The sequence below is a fragment of the Temnothorax nylanderi genome, unplaced genomic scaffold (assembly GCF_030848795.1).
Source record: "Temnothorax nylanderi isolate EJ_2023f unplaced genomic scaffold, tnyl_v1.0 TNYL_tig0009_pilon, whole genome shotgun sequence".
NCBI lineage: Eukaryota > Metazoa > Arthropoda > Insecta > Hymenoptera > Formicidae > Temnothorax > Temnothorax nylanderi.
In genome coordinates this window covers 2,121,203-2,140,843 of record NW_027249071.1, presented here as the reverse complement: position 1 = coordinate 2,140,843, position 19,641 = coordinate 2,121,203, and the positions used below count along the sequence as shown (strand labels likewise).

Genomic DNA, 19,641 nt, shown 5'->3' with positions numbered 1-19,641 from the left:
AAGAGTGAAGGCGCTCGCATCCCTTCACGTCAATCTTCTAATAAACTTGCGTGGGTCATTGCCACGACGTAGCGATCCTTAAATTAGGGTTGGAAGAAAATTAATCGATGGGCGAAACTGTTTGGGATTGGTTGGCTTTTCTTGTAACACGTGATGATTAGTGGATGAATAAAAATGGATTACAATTCGTGATTAATTTTTCCGTTCTCAGATGTGAGATTTAATATTGTATATCTGAAAAAATCATTATAAATACTGCAAGAATTTAGAACAAGAATTATATTAAAAATGTATGGAAAAATTATTTTAAAGATATTCACAATTACTAATACATATAATAATGTAATATTCACACTTGGATATATTTAGTTGGAAAAAGATATTTTAAATTTGCACTTGTGAAGGTATACCGATTCCATAGAAATATATATTCTTATTAATTTATACTTTACTTTGTGAAATTGTAGAAATATGATGTCGACTGTATTGAAAGTAGATTCATATGTTTTATTTTTCCATGATAAAAATGTAACAACGTAGACGGCCATAATAAAGTTACAGAATCTTTATAATCATTATCTTCCTTTCCTCTATTTTCACGTTTTTTTTTTAACTGTCATCTCCACTTTGTTGCATAATGAGATAATACAATATTCATGTTCTGAATTATGTAATGTCTTCTCAAACGACGCAAATTTATTGGTTACAAAATTAGAATTCGTCGAAGCGTCGCGTCGTTTTCTGTGTCGCTGCTACTTGTTGCTATTGAAATATTCAATAATGCAGTTACATCTTATGCGAGGTAATTAACAATTTTCCAAAAGTATTACGTTCGGACGACAAGCTTTTGTTCCATCCTTCGTGCAATCTCCTGCATTTCACTTAATTTATAATATCGAAACCCGAGTTAAGTCCGTCTAAAATGCTACACTCGCTGATGTTTCACTGTCGTTTGATTATTAACTTTATTTTTCCCTCGCAATAAATTATTACCTTAATTAAAGTCCAGCGAGCATTTCTGTACGCGCGGATGTGTTCGAATGAATCTTGTTGGGGTTTGAGGGAAAAAGGGAGCGAGTCAGACGAGTACTAATTACCTCCATCTCTGCGTGTATAATATCGCGCGAACAAGATTGCTCGAGAATTTCAAAGAATCTCTCCAATTATTTAAAAAAAAGGGAAAAGTGTTCCGGAAATCATTATGAACGATTGTGCGTTTTATCGTGTTTTCATTATCTCGGGATTTATTGATGTTAATCTTTTCACGTGCGCGCGTAAAAAGTTTTCTTTCTTATAAGGGGGTGCTTAAATGATTTTAAATTCATGGCATGTTTTATCACATTTTAATTATATTCTAGCGCCGGTTAACTTTATATTTTCATAAGAAATTTTTTTCTTTACGTAGATCATTTAGTGTTGACTATTAGTTTAACTTGTAAAGCATTTGCAAAGTCTTTAAATTAAACTTATACTTCACGGCTTAACTTATATTTACGATGTTATGTTTAACGTGATATATGCACTAACTAGCAGTAGATGAAATTGGTTTTTTATATTTTAATTCTCTACGATATGTACACAACGCACACACGTGATTTTAAAAAAAATTATATTTGAATACAAGAGTATTAAAGGTAAAATGGAAAACATTTCACAACAAGGGTAAAAGGGTAACATGAAAAAAATATTTCTTTTTATTTATTTTTTCATTTATTTTTTATATAACATATCCAGCGTTATATTTAAAAATTTAATCACAGTATAATGCAACGAATTTAGCAATGAATTTTTGAGCATTCACTGAAAGATTATTTGAATGAAAGAGTATTAAGGTTAATTTTAATAATTGTGTTTTTAATATGTATTATATGTCCGAACATGAATAAGCTTTTCATGCATAAGAATTAAATCCTTCGGAAATAGTATAGTTTCGTAGAAATTAATAACACTGCTTCTAATTTTAATAAAGTAGCGCTTCTTAATGTACACTGTACACTATATATACTACAATTAAGTTTCTCATGCATAAGAATTAAGCTATTATACTTTAAAAGTATAGGACTCCATGAAAATTAATACACGTACCAAACAATACTTTGAGTTTCGGTTTAGCGAAAATTATTTGGCGTAATAACAAATGTAGGGCAATGTTTCTGGGATATATATATATATATATATATATATATATATATTTGTATATTTGCAACAGTTATAATACAATTCTCTGACTTTGCTACATACTATATACTTTGTTATATTCTCTGCTTTGTCTACTTGATATGGTGTCGCCTGCTGATTGTCGTGACAGAAGGGTATTACGATAATCTTGTTGTGTAGCGAGCTTTGTTTATCGACTTCGAGTTAGCGATATCGTGGCTCGTCCCGAATCGGAATTACGGCTTCGTTCTGATGCGTGACGAGCCGCGAATCGTTCGGAATAGAAGTTGGTCGCGACATAATTTCCTATCCACCGGTAGTTCGCATAAAGCCAAGTAGGTTTATGTGCTGGAAGATATTTTCTCTCCCAGTCTTTTATGACTGTCCCGAGATCTTTTTTGCGCTGTGGTATAGTTTATACAAGATTTGCGCGCGATCTTAAGAAAGTCCGCCACGAAAATGTCTCATAAGGAGGAACTGTTCCCCAGATTATCTTTACTTCGCTTTTGTCACGTTTCATCGCGCGTTCAAATATCAGGATCAAGGGACCATCGGAGTCATTATTAATCTTGGAAAAAGAATTGTTTGAACAAGACGGGGTACGATGGAAGTGGTTTAAATGATAATACCATTCTATTTTATTCTGCGCGTAAAAGTTTTTTCTGAGAATTTTCACTGTTTTAATTATAAAATGATATATACTTTAGCTTGATATCGAAGTGTATGTCAGTAATTTTTTTATTCTAAGTTTTCCGCAGAAATTAGTTTAATTATACGATCGGAGAATTAATATTATGTGCAAAAAATATAGATTTTTATTTTATTGAAATTTTCCTTCTAGCTCACTAAATACGAGTGTAACTCGCCTCTTGAATATTGAATGCAAATAAAACAGTTAGACAGCGGCGCATTACATGCTAAATGTATCACTATAGGTAAAGATGTGGATATGTACTAATACCATGTGTCTATAGAATGTGTGCCATGTGAACATTGAGGCAAGCGTGATATCAAGTTGTGCGCGTCTATATTGATAGCTCTTACTGAGCTCGCGATATAACGTCGCTGGGGAACGGGTAGAACCTTATGTCCCTATCGTACCCTCTATAGTGTCTCATCTTGCCTGGCGCCATTACTGCGCTGAGCAAGTGTACTGAGCTTTTTTAGTCTTCGTGCCACATATCTAAAGCGTAAAGCGCTCCTACAAAAAGCTTCGCGATGTTAGAAACTGTATTAGTCTACGTGCATCGTGCGTTACTCCACTTGGCGCTTTCTAGTAGCGAAGTATCGCGTTATCGTGTTAGCTCTCATGGGAATACATTTAACATTAATCATATTTTCCTACAGAAGATGTTGGTTTTCTTTAGGTGGATATATGGTAAAAGTAAAAAAATACAAGATGAGCTTACTGTAGAAATTCGTATTTAAAATGTGTAATATATATTTTTATCATTAGGTATCTATTGGGGGGACGTCCAATATATTTGTTTATAAACTTAACATCTTTAGATTTGTTATGTTGAATTATTGAGAACTATATCTCAAATAATTATTTTTAAAGTTTATAAGAACGTGGGTTCCACAATGCGACAATCGTTGTAATGTAATCGGTGTATCTGGTTTTGTTCCTGTTAGAAATGTCGCGTGACATTCACAGGAATCCCGATTGTTAAATTTCAGATGGAAATTACGAGTATCCAGGACAAGAACATCGCTGTAGGAACGCACGATGGCAATTATGCTAACTACATGCAAATATTAGGTGATGCTATTGTTGATCGTTACAAACGTTAGGCACGATAGAAAGCGGATGTATAACATTCACGTAAACGACATTATTTCAGTGGCGAGAGAGTGATATATGATTAATAATCTCGAAGCGTAGCTTTCAAGTGCTGCCTCTTGATAATTTATGATCGTTTAAAAGTTTAAACAGATACTTATCGTACTTTAAAGTGACTATTAATGATCAAAGTTCAATTTGAGACTGTGACACGAATTAGCGATTTTCTCTCAGACATATCGATACTTTCGGTTTTGAACTTTGTACGACCAACTGACCGTGAATTTCCCGAAGCAAACGACAAATACCCTACGGATATTTAATATGGGGACCTACGTCAATGTACGCTTTGCCGCTTCGTAGCCGCATATTCAAAGCGAATCCATCATTGCTCTGGACTCGTCGAAAAGCCTAAGGATATAAAAAAAATAGGATAGAAAACTCGGTAGTGCTACAAGATTTTAAAACTGTTTTACGATATTAATACTAGGAAAAATGGTGAATTAGTTATTCTATATTAAGCAGCGAATGGCAATTACCTTTATCATATCATTACCGCTGTTGACTGATTTTGCGTGATATACAGTAATGATGATTTGTCAGTGCATATCGGGATGGAGGAGACGATGGTGTTATATGCATTCGCGCAATTAAATAAAGGCAGAAGAGAGACTTTTGATGGTTAGTGCGGTTATAAAAGGAGCTCGTTAAACCTCGCATATTACGTAGAGAAGAGCCAATATCTCGGCTTTTTTTTTATTATCGCGAGGTTTCACGAGCGGCGAGTTTCGTTGCGGCGTAGAGAGCTCGATCGGCGATCGAGCGGGCGTGGGGATCCATGCGATGATGATGAAGTGCGACGAAAGGAAGCGCGAAATGTTCTCGCGACGCGCTTGCAGCGAGAGCGGGCCGCATCCCGGAATACCGGGATATGGTAACGTGCCCGTCGGCGGTCATCTCTGGGGGAAAAGAAATCAGGGACGCACCTCGGCGCCGGTCGTCGGTCACGCGAGACCGCCCGCTATAATCCTGAGAACGAGAAGGAGCTGGCCCGTCGCGCCCACACATTGCCGAAGGTAAGTGATCGATTTCGCGTCGTCTCGATCTTTGACCTCCTCCTTGTACGCCTATGTGCCCGGCTAGGCTAGCGGTTTCTCTCATACTCGAATATCGCTGGATCAATACGATTTGCTCGAAAATTTAATTGGGCGTTATCTTTGCCCGCGGCTGTTTAACATCCCCAATTGTATAGCTCCCTGGTGAACTCGGTTAAATATTCTATAAAAGATAAAACTCGCTTGGGGGATATAATGGATGAGAAAGGTTTTTTTCCTACTGTGCTTGTCCTCTCGAAGATTGCAAATAAAATGGAGCAAATAAATTTGTCACGGGGTCACGTTTGACATGAATGTTAAATTCTCCGTATTGAGAATCACTGGTCTTAAAGCTTATAGATATAGATCAAAGTAGCTCATTTCCTTATCTTTCCAATATTCGACATTTGTTGGATGTTGACAAGGATATATAGTAGTTTGCTAGTTTTTTTCCAGCTAACGCAATTCGGAAATTTTTCGGATGTAATCTTAAATTGAAGAGAATTTTTAGTTTATGTTTCTAGAAAGAGAGAGAGAGAAAGAGAAAGATTCTATTATTATTAGATAGGTAATTCTATCAGCTTTACGTACATATGAATATACATATGTAGTACGTACGGTATATGAATACATATGAATTTGTGCTGAGAAGTGATTGCTCTATTAACACAATGACAATTAATGCTTTCCGGTCTAATCCAAATATATATATGTATATTAGATATATATTCGATCCGGATTAAATATCTATAAATCTAAAATACGAAAAAGTATATAATACAGCAGATAAATTTGAATTTAAAATTAGTATGTAAAACTATAGGAATTTTAAACTACTAATAGTGAAAATGTAACATGACTTATTTGATAAAAGAATTACATGATAAAATTACGTTTTAATGCGCACGGTAACACTTGTTGCAAAACGTTTACAGTATTGCAGCAAACAAAGGCATTTTACATACGTAACGTCTCAAGAGATGTTTTTGTGATGATAAATATGGAACGTATCCCTTGGTTTATTATGCTACCGGTAAATATAAGAAGAGCGTATGTATGTGTGAGTGTGCGCATCTGATATGACTTCCGTTCTGTTTCAATATCGATATCATTATGCTTCATCGTAAGCAAAAGTCCCCCTATCCTCGTGCGTATTGTCCTCTTTCTTTTTGTCCAATTTGGGCGGAGTGACATATTGAGATTAATTATCTGCCGATGAACCGATGAGTCGTTAGGGTCTTACGATCTGACAACTAATCACAACTCTTACCGTCATCTTAAGATTAAGGGGATACATTCGTTCTGATGGGAATGACGTGAATGAGATGCGCTCCTTGAATCTTTCCATTTCATCCCTTTATTTACATCTGTATGTCTTTATATTTTCTCTGATCTCGTCGTATTCTGTATTCACCGTTTTGACTTGTCGTAGTTTTTTCATTCAGTCGAGTGCGAGCATGAAGGATTTAACGACGTCATTTTAATCCCTAGAGTAGAGTTGCATCTTTGCCAGAATCCTTATTTCTATTGTGTTGCGAACAACGTGTACCAGGAAGAAAGCAGGCTGGTAATTGCTTTTACAGCGATTTTTTGCCGCCGGGCGAAATGAGAAAAAAGTTAACGTCGGCGTAAAAAAGAAGAACACCATTTTTCATATTTTTAACACAGAGCCTCCATTGTTTGATATGAAGATCACGTATAACGTTACCGTGCCGTGAGCTGAAAACCAGCTAGATTTAACGCTATAAACGTGATGCACCGGTTGGGGCTAATACCGACCATAACGCTGCTTGTTTGCGCAAGCTTTTGCCTACACTACTTATGTTACGTCAGGCCGTTGCGTAATGCGCGGCGTGTAGATGCACTCCACTTAAATAGAGATGTGTAACACATATCTCATAAAGGGATTAAGTATTCAAGTGTGAAAGCTCAAAAGGAAAGACGTTTTTTTTCTTCTTCTTAATTGCGAGTGCGATTACTTGTATCTCATTATTTCATGTGACTATGGCTGTATTTTTATCTCATGATATGATACATTTCGCGGAAAAGTAAACAATTTCAGCGTAGTTATTTAAAATGCTAATTTCGATGCGTTTTGCAGCGCTTTATAATTTTGTGCTTCGTTGCGCCGGCGTCTTGTCGATCCCTCGCATCATCTTCCTCTTCTTAATTAGTAACCATTTATGAATTATTAATGGCGATATGACTTGGCGCTTTGGTAATGAATAAAGAGTGCTGAGTTTGTATCTTTAGAAAGTAGAATTTCCACGATAGCAAAGAACAATTGTTTACTTAAGAAAGGAATAAGGAGAGATAATTACGTCGAAATATGACAGCAATTAAGATACTAATAGAGCAGGCGAACGTTCTGTATCTGCCTCTTTCTTGTTTCCATCTTGCAAACAGCATGGGGCAAACAGCATGAGTAGAAGAGCGGGAACAAATGTAACTACATAATATAGCATGTTTTTCCCTTGGGTGCCTAACGAACAAATGACGCTCTTGTACATACCCGCATGTCCGACGGTTAAAATCCCACGTCAAACATAGATCGTCGACATTTTCCTAAAAATACTTGTCTCGTGTGTCTCGTGTATTTTGCGTGTATGCTCACTTTTTACTATATTATATTTCACTACATGTATTGCGAACTAATGTGGCGAACTTGTTTACATCGCTAAAAACAGCATAAGCACAAGGATTACTATAAGAACCTTTCTTTTGTAACTTTATTGAAGAGGATATAATTCACCTTATAAACTGCTTTTTAAAGCAGAGCTAACGCAACAGATATCCTATGTCATATTTTGGCAAAGGGATAACGGGTTAACAATGCAATCTGATATTCCATGTGAATAGATAGATTTCCAAGTGTAGAATAAACTGCAAGAATTTAATTTCTGTTTTTAAATGTAATGCTGAAGATTATTTGTCATCATAATAACGATATTTCAAAACAAGATGAGTTTGAAAATGGTCTTTGCGTTGAGTCTTTATGGAGCATTATTATCTGTCTCATCGCGAGAAGAGTTGTAATCAAAACGAGAGTTTCATCCTCTATTTTCTTCCTCCAGTTATCTTTGTTATGGCACTGGAATTAGTTCGCGTGGAATAATCTTGTTATTTGCATTTAAGTGTGTGGGTACATCAGCTATGCTTTTACTACGTAGAAAAATATACAGATACTCCAGATATCGCGCTTTTCTTTGCTATTTATATTTTATTTATATTTACATTTTATCTTCACTTAAAATAATAGATAAGTCGTGTATTACAATATTTATATTTCTATTACAATTTTGGTGATTATATATCATATCAGATTTCGATTAGGATAAACTTTAATTGGAATTTTAGTTTAAAAATAAAATTTGATTAGCTTTCTGATACGTTTCTCATTAAAATATTCTTGCTATTTCACCGCGTTTTATTTTTCAGCAGCTTAAGATATGAAAAGTATCGCCGGTTCGTAGAAACAACCGTCGTTCTTTGAGACTGCAGTTTCCGTAGCCTAGAGGAAATATGATATTTTTCTCGGGTACACCTTGCGTACATCTAGAAAAGCGCTTTTTTTTGCAAAACAGTTCTCCAGCGAAAGTATCAAAGCGTAGAGTAGACATTTTTGCGAAAGAAAAGAAATGAGAACATCGATGATGAACAAATACACTACATTTATTTTCAGGTATGCCAACGCAGCAAAATAACACAACCTCTGCATATACCCCGCTTTGAATTGAAATTTTATTTCCTTGGAGACATGAAAAGACTGTGTAAAAAGTTTGTTATACACAATTTTGAACATGTCACGTTTATGGAATACCTCGCGTACTCAAGGGTAGTGTTTTAATTATCGTGGCACAAGGCTGTATTGCACCTTCGCTTCAACCACGTAATTATTCAGATGCGTTAAAGTTAGATGATTACTGGGAATACTTATATAGAATGTGTCAAAATTTATGAGTAAAATAATGAGAATGAGGAATAAAAAGTTGTTATTAAAAGAGAAAGAGAGAGGAGAGAGAGTATTTAATATTTTTCGGTTGAACGTATCAAAATTTATGATGTGTAAGTAATTAGTGTGCATTACATGCTTTTTTCAATTTTTACAATTAATTTATGTAATAATACAACATATTTTAACTTAATAAATTACGTATTCTTAAAAGATGAATATTTAACTTGTAATTGATGGCGCTTGCGCATCTTTTATAAAATATCCAAGAGAAAATGAATTATTGAATGCGGTAATTTGCAAAATTTATTTAGGTTTAACATTCGATTGAAATTTCACGTTTATCGCACGTTTGGAAAATAATCAAGAATTTTCGGAGGAATTCAAGACGACACATATTTCGATATTCATGCGTCATGAACTACTTTCCGCGACCGTCGTTCATCGATCGGTCGTACCTCTTCAAACGTGTGTGAGAGTTAGCATATAGCTTTAGTAAATATTTAATTATCGTAATAATATTTTAATTATATCTCGAGATCTTTTTATGCAGTATTGTAACTTGAATGTTTAGTTTTAAGTAAATTTTTACAAAGTCTATATGCAATACGTCTACTTTAATAAAATTTCAATATATACACATACTATGCTAAACAAAATGTATAGTATGTATCTTACACTAAGGTAAAAATTTTAAATATATATAATCACGTTTCTCCCACAGTATCATTTATTCAAAAGTGTTAAAAAATGCAGGATTACTTTCTCTACGCAATTTTTTATCACTTCATTTTTAATGTCATCAGACGAACGAGATCCAATTTTAATGTCGTAGGCTCTGAAAATAACTCTCACGCTCCATTTTGAGAAGGATAATCGTAGATAAGAGAAAGTCAGACGCAAGAGACATAGACCGACGAAACTTGGAAGAACATATATATTCGTGTTGAAATACGATGGATTTCCGTTCTTTATCTACGTGTCTGCATTTGACAATGAGAGGATAACAGAGTTCGTAGTTCCTTCGTCTGAAAGATAATTCCTTTTGTGTGTTCAATATTAATTATCGGAAAGTTCAGCTGGAGTAAATGTGTCGTTGACGATAATTGTATTTCTTGTTAGGTCTTTAATGAAACGTAATTTCTGGCAGTTCTCCAACAGTTGGATTGTTCAAGATTACATCGAATTTTTTTGTATCGCATGTTTTTCATTTTCATTGTAACTTGTACTATATATATCCTTACTTTCGTTCACTTTAACTTAGTTTTCTGCTTTTGTATGCTTTCCATCTTCAACAACGTTTTCTTTAATTTTAAGTTTCTTGTAAAAAAGATGTCATTAATTTTTCTCTTAAGGATTATACATGCATATAAGTTGGGGATGATACTTTTTGCCGATATAATTATTTATTTTCATAATCTTTTCCTTTAATTTTAAATTTGTTATAAAAGATGTGTTGTCATTAAGTTTTAGATTATCTTACTTATCTTCTAAGTTTTCCTCTTAACGATTGTGCATAATACTTTTCGTCGAGATAATTACTTATTTCAACTTGGATGCTCGCGAGTTGCGGGGAAATTGGTGTTGTATTTCTATCGTATCTCTATTCGTTAGTCGTAGTACTTACTGTCGTAAAACAAGCACCGGATTTAGTACATTCGTTAAGTAGTGTATGCTGTGTGCTAATTGTTCTATGTATTCGATAAATGGACTACTCGGTTCTTCTTGAACTTTGAATAGCGAGTGTATGTGCGTGTATATAATAACAAAACACGCTATTAAGCTCATGCTAGAAGCAAAAAGCATGAACACATCGATCCTTATCATGGTTTATCCGCGTTATCTTCACTGCCTGAAAGTTCGAGGCAATTTCTCACGCAGTAGCACGGAGCTTCTACCGTGGACAAACTAAAAAAGATGATAAGCTCTTAAAACCATTAAACTGTTAAATTTTTCAGAAAATTATGGTCTTATATTTAGATTTTATCTTTCTGTGATAAGGAAGAAAGGAATTTGCACTTTGTAAATTAGACACCCACATATTGTTCCTTTCTCTTCTAAAATTAACGATATTTAAATTTGTCTTGCGATAAAATTTTGAAGAAAACGACCTCCTTTGATTGTTTTTTTTTATTACGTCTATGTCATATTAGGTCAAGCGAATGGAAGTTTGGGTATTTTTGGCAGCTCGATAAAGTGCCCGTTGATCTGGGTGGACTAATGAAAAATAAACGGCGTTACAATGGCGGTGAAGTTATGGTGCTGATTCGATGAAATAAGAATCCGATTTCTGACACTTTTATCGCTTGACATCTATATACTTTGCTTGACATTTCGCGCGCGATTATCGGACGAGATTTCGGGAAATGAGACGACGTAGTCGAAAGACGGATAGGCGACTGCACTTCATTATATGCGCGATAACGCCGGCTCGAGAATTTGCGATCCGCAACGTGCACACACGGCGACCGTTTTTAGTCCGTATCTCGGCGGAAGCACGAAACCACTTTAGCGTGTGTTAACCCCTGTGTCCGCAGAAATTCCTGTGGCGGCAGAAGTTCTGTCCGCGTGTCACGTGCCGCGTGGTCGATACCCTCCGCGTCGATACTTTCGCCGTCGTGTAGATATGTAGGTATTCTTTTTCACATGCGCGCATAAACCGAAAGTACAAGTGGAAGTGGTCGGAGTCGGGTAGATCTGGCTATCACGCCTATGCGGCCTATGTAGTTTCGCGCTCTGAATGGACGCGGAATATAAGTGCTTTGTTCGCGTGGGGATGGATTCGTCGATTCTGCCGATAACAATGATAACGAACGTCGATTTATCGTCGGCCTTTCCCTATTCGCGAAAACTGCATATTTTCAAAAGTCACTCCCTCGACACGATGATTAAGAGTAGTACGTGTACGTGGAAATTTGATTAAACATCGAAATATGAATAATAGTACGGTATCACGAAGGGAGAGAGATTCGCGCGCGATATACGCGCACGAAAGAATATCTCTTTTATAGAGGGACAAACGATGCAATTTTGCACTTTGGTAGAAGAGGTGGAATAAAATTATTACTTCTGACATTTACATTTATACCACGTTTGTAATCAAGGAAGCGAATTATGTAAACTATACGCTAAAGACGTATTTTGAGCTGACTCTTCTGAATAGGATTATTTGGAGGAAATAATAAAAGAAGAGATGCCGACAGAGTTTGTATTTTAAAGTAAAAAACTATTTACATAAATTGTTACAAATATCAATTATTTTATATACAAGTTTCAATCTTATTAAGTTTAATGCGCGCGTTTTAAAATTCTACGAGCTTCCTCTGAAAAAAGATGAGTTTTTGGATTTACATCCTCCTACTCGTCAAATATTAGATTATCGATTGTTCAAGGAATATTAATTATTTTCTTTCCTATGAAGCAGTTAGAAATTAATTAATGGAGCAGAGCTTATAATAGCGTACGCATAATTGATTGATATACATGATTGAACCACGCTCTAACAGGCATTGCGCTCGTTATGCAAATATGTGCATCAACAGGCCGTCAGAGATCGTAAAATCGTATATTTTCATATTTTCACAGTTCAGCATGTCTCGCTTTGTTAATCTACAATATGCGTGTATGCGTGTTAGAATGTGTCACGTAGAAGCCGATACGGATCTGGAAACGTCACTACGTTTGCAATTATAATTCCCGGGAAAACTAGATAAACCGTACTTAAACAATGACGAATAACAGTGATGCACGGAAATTCTATTTTCCGGAATCCATTAAATTAAACTTTCCGCTTATCCAGCTTAATCCAGTCGCATCGAATACAGTAAAGATCCATATCTCAAATGATAGTTCTTAACTTCATTTGTTATTCTATGCCGTTTGCGAAGCGTAATTACGGCGCTCAAATGGCCTCCTCCGCGTCATTTTCTCGCGCTCATGCGTTGCACAGAGGCCCCGTGGTATACGTGCTAGTTTTAAACCCTGGCTTACAGGACTAAAAATGACTTCGCTGAGTAACGCGGATGTTGTTTAAACCTGTTAGTTCAAAGTGCGTTCGATGATAAAGCGATTATGTGAATCAATTCGATTATCGTGGTTAGACAGAGCTTAAATATCCAATATGCGAGCGACGACAAATAATGGATCTCTCGCAGAAGCCAGGGATTATTGTATAAACTGCATTGGAGGAAACAGCCGTACAGTGTTTGCATAGGTTTGACGTAATATGTCGTGAGCATAGGGTCGCCGCTGATTAAACCGTATAGGATGACCATCGATTACATATTCGGTTTGTTGGAAATACGCATAACATGAGGAAAATCAGGTAAATTGGACAAATCGAGGCATCTGTCTACCGTGCCATCCGAAGCTGACGACGTTGACGTTATTATAGAAATTTGATATGCGCGTCAATGGTAAGCAAGATTCATTCGGTTCCGTTTATTAAATCGACCCATTAGCGCGACTTTCGCCACACAGGGAGGCGCGTTTTATCGACGCACGAAATCCAATTTCGTACAAATTTTGTTAATGAAAACGTATATGAGGACCGGCATATCCACTTTTGATTAAGTCATGTGAAAGAACTTAGGATTTCATTTATTATGGTATATGCGAGTTTATATAACGTAGCAAATAACGTAAAGCATGACCTTTAGTAGATTGTGATAAATGAAGTTAATCACGGAGTCCATAAATTAAAAGGCGCGCTAAATTTTTTTTACACGGAAAGTAGTTCAAGAAAATAAAATTTATAATGTAATAAGAATTTAGAAATGCAATTATTAATAAGAATTTGAAAAAATAATGCTGATAGCGTTATGCGATTACGTTTCGATCGATGCTCGCTCATTAAAATCCCAGATTGGACATAATCGATGAATATTTTATGACGATGACATTGACGGGTTATTTTGCGATGAAAAATGTTCGGGGTGAGATTTTTATTACGGTAGAGGATCGCGCAAGACTCTGATTTTAATCGTAAGAATCGCGGACGTAATGAGTGCAAAGCTTTTCGCAAAGCTTATCGTGCCGAGTAGTCGGTGTGTCTGCAATGCAGTTATACGGAGTTACGGGTTGGTATCGACCTGTTATACGGCAGTCATCAACCTGCCGGCAGGTAAGTGTGTATACCCAGGTATATATCGTGAACGGCGGAGGAAGAATTGATCGTGCCCTCGTCGCCGCCGCCGCCGCAACCGTCGGTATTTGTTTCGGAATTTATATCGCGGTATTTTAAACGGCTTTAAAACGCATGGCCGTCTCTCATTATTGATGCGTATTCGATGTGAATTCGTAATTAGTCACAAATAGGCGGATCGCACGGCTAACTTCAATATTTTGTAATTTTATCGCGAGTACGGCGTATATTTACATTTTAAATCGAATTCATAACCAAGATCGTAACCTACATATTCATTATATTAATTTTGGCGCATTAATTTCAGAGTACCAATATTGTATATTTATAATATATATTTATAATTTTAATGTAAATTTGTAATTAGTGACAAACAGTCGAAATGTGTGCATATAGGCATGTGATTTTAACACTGTAATGTTTTATAAGTTTATCCAGCATTTCTAAATTATTTACAGGCTCAATTATAACTGTACTTATTTATTATATGATATAATAATTTCGAGCAATATCAATTTTAGAACAAAGTTATATAGTATTCATAATTTAATTTCATGAAATATTAATTTAAATATTAATTTAAATATTATCGTGAAAGTTTAGTAATAAAGATTAATAATAAATATGAAAATAACGGCAGACTAAGATAACTATTAGCTTGTTTCATTTAGGGCCGGTTGTTCCAACCTATTGGTAAGCTACCTAATAGTTAAATCACATGTCTATCTTTGTTCAATGTAAAGGATAAACAAAGACGTACATATGATTTAACTATTAGGTAGTTTACCAACAGGCTGGAACAACCAGCCCTTAGAGTATTTCGATACTAACACGCCATTGTTATGACGTATATTCGGCTTTTTTTAGAAACGTTCAAATAAAATCTCGGGAATAATCGATAATTTATCTCGTGCTATTGAAAATGTGATTTTTCATTGCGCGGCATTTGTTGACCGACGGTTCTGAATAGTTTAGTAACGCCCTCATTTCTAAGTCATGCTTGCTACACCGTTAACAAAAAAAAAAAAAAAAAAAAAATTCGTTTATACTAACGTAAGCAGTAGTCGTACAATCTCAACTTTATTAAGTAATTTAATTATCGTTCACCGTCTTTATTTGGTAGCACGAAAAGAATGGTTCATGCAACAAGTCCTTTAGGCATATATTACGCGAAGAATTTATTAAGGAGTATTATGTACTAGGGACGACATGGAGGATTTGTGCTGTACAATTTATTATTCCCGGCATACAATACCTTACAAAAGAAAAAAAAAAGAGTAAGAAATTCCATTTTGGATTATGCTAGATGATTTATGCTTTATATCTATGACGTTTCAAGGCATATTTTCTTCGTATATAGCACAGTAAAATGTTCATAAGCATCGCGGCGAACAAGAGACGCGCGTGGAACGTTAAATCTTAAATGAAGCAGTAAAATTTCACTAACGTAAATGGCTAGCTGTGCCCCAGCTAGACCACATAAATTTTAAAAAGTAGTAAAATGCCGTCGCTCGTGCAGGTAATGAAGGTAAGAAACGGTTTATAGGCAAATGTTATTCTTGAAGAGAGAAAGAGAGAGAGAGTAATTAGCAGCATGATTCGGTACTAATTTTCACGCGCAATCTTTGTATAACTGTATTAATTAAAGTTCTAGGAGGTTGCGAGTTGCGACAGTTGAACCGGAAACGTAAGATGTAGGAAACCTTGTTAGCATAGGTTCTATAATTCTATATATAGGAATATGCATCGACGCGACGTTATATACACTTCGAAAATCACAATTTCATTAGTTTTGAAGTAAATACGCTGCAGATGTAGTGTAAACAGTCTACATTTGCATTTATTAATTTGAATAAATGATATATATTCTTATCCGATGCTTATTTCGGTGATGAAGATTTTGGAGAAATTAATCAGAGTGTTAACGTGTTAATTAGTTTTGAGACGTTTTATATATTATCTATAATCTAAAATAATTTTATCATTAATGTTATAATGAAAAAATACTTCTTCTTTCGCTAACTGTAATAGTTAACGCGACAAAATTCTATATAATTTTAAATATGTAGTGGTGCTGCGCTCTGATTTCGATTTCCACAAACGGGTGGTTTCCTTGCTTTTCCAAGAGGTTCCATGTTTTTGTAGAATTCTTCCTTATCCCTGTGTCGGTACAGAGCTTTTGCATTGGAGCTTGAAGCTTTTGTATGGCGATCGATAAACTCCGTTGGGTTTGAATATCTTGTTTTATCCAACGAACGGCCGACTGTCGGAAAGTTCGATGACGATACGAATTTAGCATAATAGATGAAAAACAATTCTTTCTGAATTTATAATAATATTATAGTTTACCCTTGTGATTACATTTTTAGTAGAATTAATATTATTTTGCTGTATGTATTTCTGACCAAAAATGTATTTTTGTTTCAGGTAAGTCTTAGCTGTGTTATAAATGCCATGTCAGTCCAACGAATGATGTCAATGATATAGGGTAAGTTTGCATGTGTTCAATATTGGGTGGTTGCACGTAAAATAGCCCATAGTATTTTTATAAGTTACCTAATGCGCAGGTAATAGAATTATTATCTTGATTTCCTTATCGTTAATTCTCATTTATATTGTATTATAAATTTAAATTAATTGCCTGAAATGGCAGTGAGCGAGTAGGACATACTTTTTTATGATCCCCTCTAAGAATTTTAAATCTTTTCTACTTTTGTATCGCTTTTTCGATAAAATTAATATTATCACGATTCTTCGCATTCTAATATCTAATAAATTACAAATAAATATAAATCTTAATTTCTGCGTTTATTTCTCTAGAAAGTAAAAGGAAAGAAAACATTTTGCACGGATATTACGCAAAGCAAGATAAATTGCAGGTCTTACTTCGAACTTTCTCTAAAAGGCTTTGCGCGAAACGTTTTAAACGTCTTGATAGATATTTTCATTAAGATAAGATGAGTAAATGTTATCAGAATCTTGTTCCACTACCAACTCTTCTTATTTCCAATAACAGAAGTTTGTAGGGGATTTCATGCGTATCTCAAATAAGGTTGTAAAACTTGCACGAGTCACAAGTTACAATTACGCGTGTGACGTAGATTTTTGTGATATAAATTAGAAGTATATTTTTAGGTCATTTATTATTCTAATTCGTAAAGATACATAGTGTAGTAAATTATCTTTAAATATATATATCTTTTAACGGAATCCTTTGAATTTAATTTGATTAGAAGCTACAAGAGGAACAATAGTGCGAGAGTCTCTTTTCGCCTTCGGGCTTGTTTAATGAATTTAGTTGATTGCATCGTTTGTTTCGCGTTGTATTACTCCTATAGAGGAACCCCGCAAGCAATGTATAAATCGTATCTAAGTTTCTTAGGACAAGTTTACTTAGCTGGATGCGATTTGGTTATTCGAACGATCATAAGACAGCCAAAAAGAAACTCTTTTTTAATGAAATAATCATTGTGTTTTATTAGCTATAGTTTTACGAGCTATAGAATATCGGAAAGTTAGCAAAATCGTACCTTAGGTTGGTTATTGATTGGCTGCCTGTTGCTTTTAGCCCTGCCGCAGCTGCGGTTGTACACCCTTGTTCTTCTCCCTTTCTGTCTCCTGTCTTTCGACCTTACCCCTTATTCGTCCGGCTAATGGATATCTTGTCCCCGAGTCTGCATAAGACATCCCCTACATTTCTGACTTTGTCTCCCATTTAATCTCGTTTTTATCAATTTTCCTTATCTTTTTTTTTATTTTTCCGCCTTTTTTTGCTCTTTTTACATTCTATTTCGCATGCAGGCTAAATAAATACTCGCGAAAAGAGAATTGCTTTTATGCTTCTTTGCAGTGTCTCCCATTTACTCTCGTTTTGTTTTTATCAATTTTCTTTATCTTTTTTTTTATTTTTCCGCGTTTTTTGCTCTTTCTACATTCTATTTCGCATCCAGGATAAATAAATACTCGCGAAAAGAGAATTGCTTTTATGCTTCTTTGCAATGGAATAATTGAAAATTATTTTGCCTTGATTAATATTTAACGTTATATCTTCGTTTCCGTTATATTTAAAAAAAATTGTCTATAGAGCTGAGACTTTTTAAATTAAAGAAAGAATTTTACATGATATCGCATAATAATAATTTTACCTTTTATCTTCAGTCTGAAATTAAGAAAACTATTTTACTTACTATTTTAGTCACACTAAGGTATTATCTAAGGCTTTGCTCAAATGGAGATAAATTGCCACACACAATTAAATTTACTCACTTTTTTTACCATTTGCTTTTCATTTCCTCTTAAATCAATTTAAATTAAACGTACCCTTTCGATTATTCATGCGCTCCGATAAAATAAAACTCGAAGATTCATTTATTTATCGATTAAGCGTACAACCAAATGGTGTATAATCAAGTGCGAAGAAGGAAGACATTAAATTTCTATATATAGCAACGTAGTAAAATATTTTTCCAACCGCTTACTTGCTACAGATATTTGGTATCTGCTTTCATCAGGTATCGGTAGACAAAACTTCGGGAGAATATTCTTTGATCTTATTGGATTTGCATTTTGATTAATTAATGCTAGCATGCGATATTTAAATGAACGTTACGATAATAGACAATGTTCGTGATAATAATAGCGATGTTACTTTTCGCGGTGGTTATACGCGGTAAATCTTTGAGTGGTGAGTTTATCGACACTTTTATAATGGAGTATTCGCCCGTTTCGCGCGAAATCAATCCCACGGGTACATACGCCGTCGTGTAGTTTCCCTTCGGGATAAGTGAATCGGAAACGCTATCCATCTAGTTGACGGACAGGCAACGGCAGACAACTGGGCTGCTGACTCTATGTACCGATTTAGTTTGTTGCACAGTTTAGAATAATTATTTATTGTGAACGTTTAACGGGCTTTTAGTCCGATTTCGATTGAATCGTTATTTCCAACCAACCAACGGCTTAATCGAGCAGTTGTCTAGAGCAATTTTCGAATTGCAGAAAATTATCAGAGAAAGCAATTTTCGAATTAAAATCGAATTGATCGCGCACTATCAACCGAACAGTTTGACATACATGATATCTGTGAAATAAATGATGAAATAAAACAGTTTAAGAAGAAATACCTAGGGTGGAGAAAAAAAAGAGGGGAAAAGAAAGGATTCCGTCTATACATAGAATGAGAGAACGGTTCTTTTTTACAAGTCGTTTATCATCGTACTTTTACTGCTTTCCCGTATTTCCGCGTTTTCCTTTTTTTTTCTCCAATAGTTCTGCTTTTGATATGAAAATGTGTGATATTTCCTGATTTCGAATATGAAGTCTACGAGATCTAGGATTACATCCACGGCAGTCTATTAAAAATCTCATTACGTACTTCGAAATCGATTTTCGTTAAAATTGGATTGCGCCTATCGATAGCCCTCGTATCGCCCGCGAGTTTCAGCAGTTACAGCACTCGAAATGTAATTTCGGGATGCAATTGCCGGGTCCTATAGTGACGCGCGCGTGAATC

The 19,641-nt window shown here is 35.1% G+C and overlaps 1 protein-coding gene across 1 annotated transcript in view; it reads left to right on the top strand.

Annotated features, from left to right (window-relative positions):
- Positions 1 to 19,641, top strand: part of Dnc (phosphodiesterase dunce) — a 296,932-nt gene that overhangs the window by 12,033 nt on the left and 265,258 nt on the right. Inside the window, exon 2 of the mRNA XM_071726336.1 lies at positions 3,838 to 5,016. Within this exon, the coding sequence (XP_071582437.1) occupies positions 4,784 to 5,016 (233 nt within the window). The 5' untranslated portion in view covers positions 3,838 to 4,783. The remainder of the gene's footprint in view (positions 1 to 3,837; positions 5,017 to 19,641) is intronic.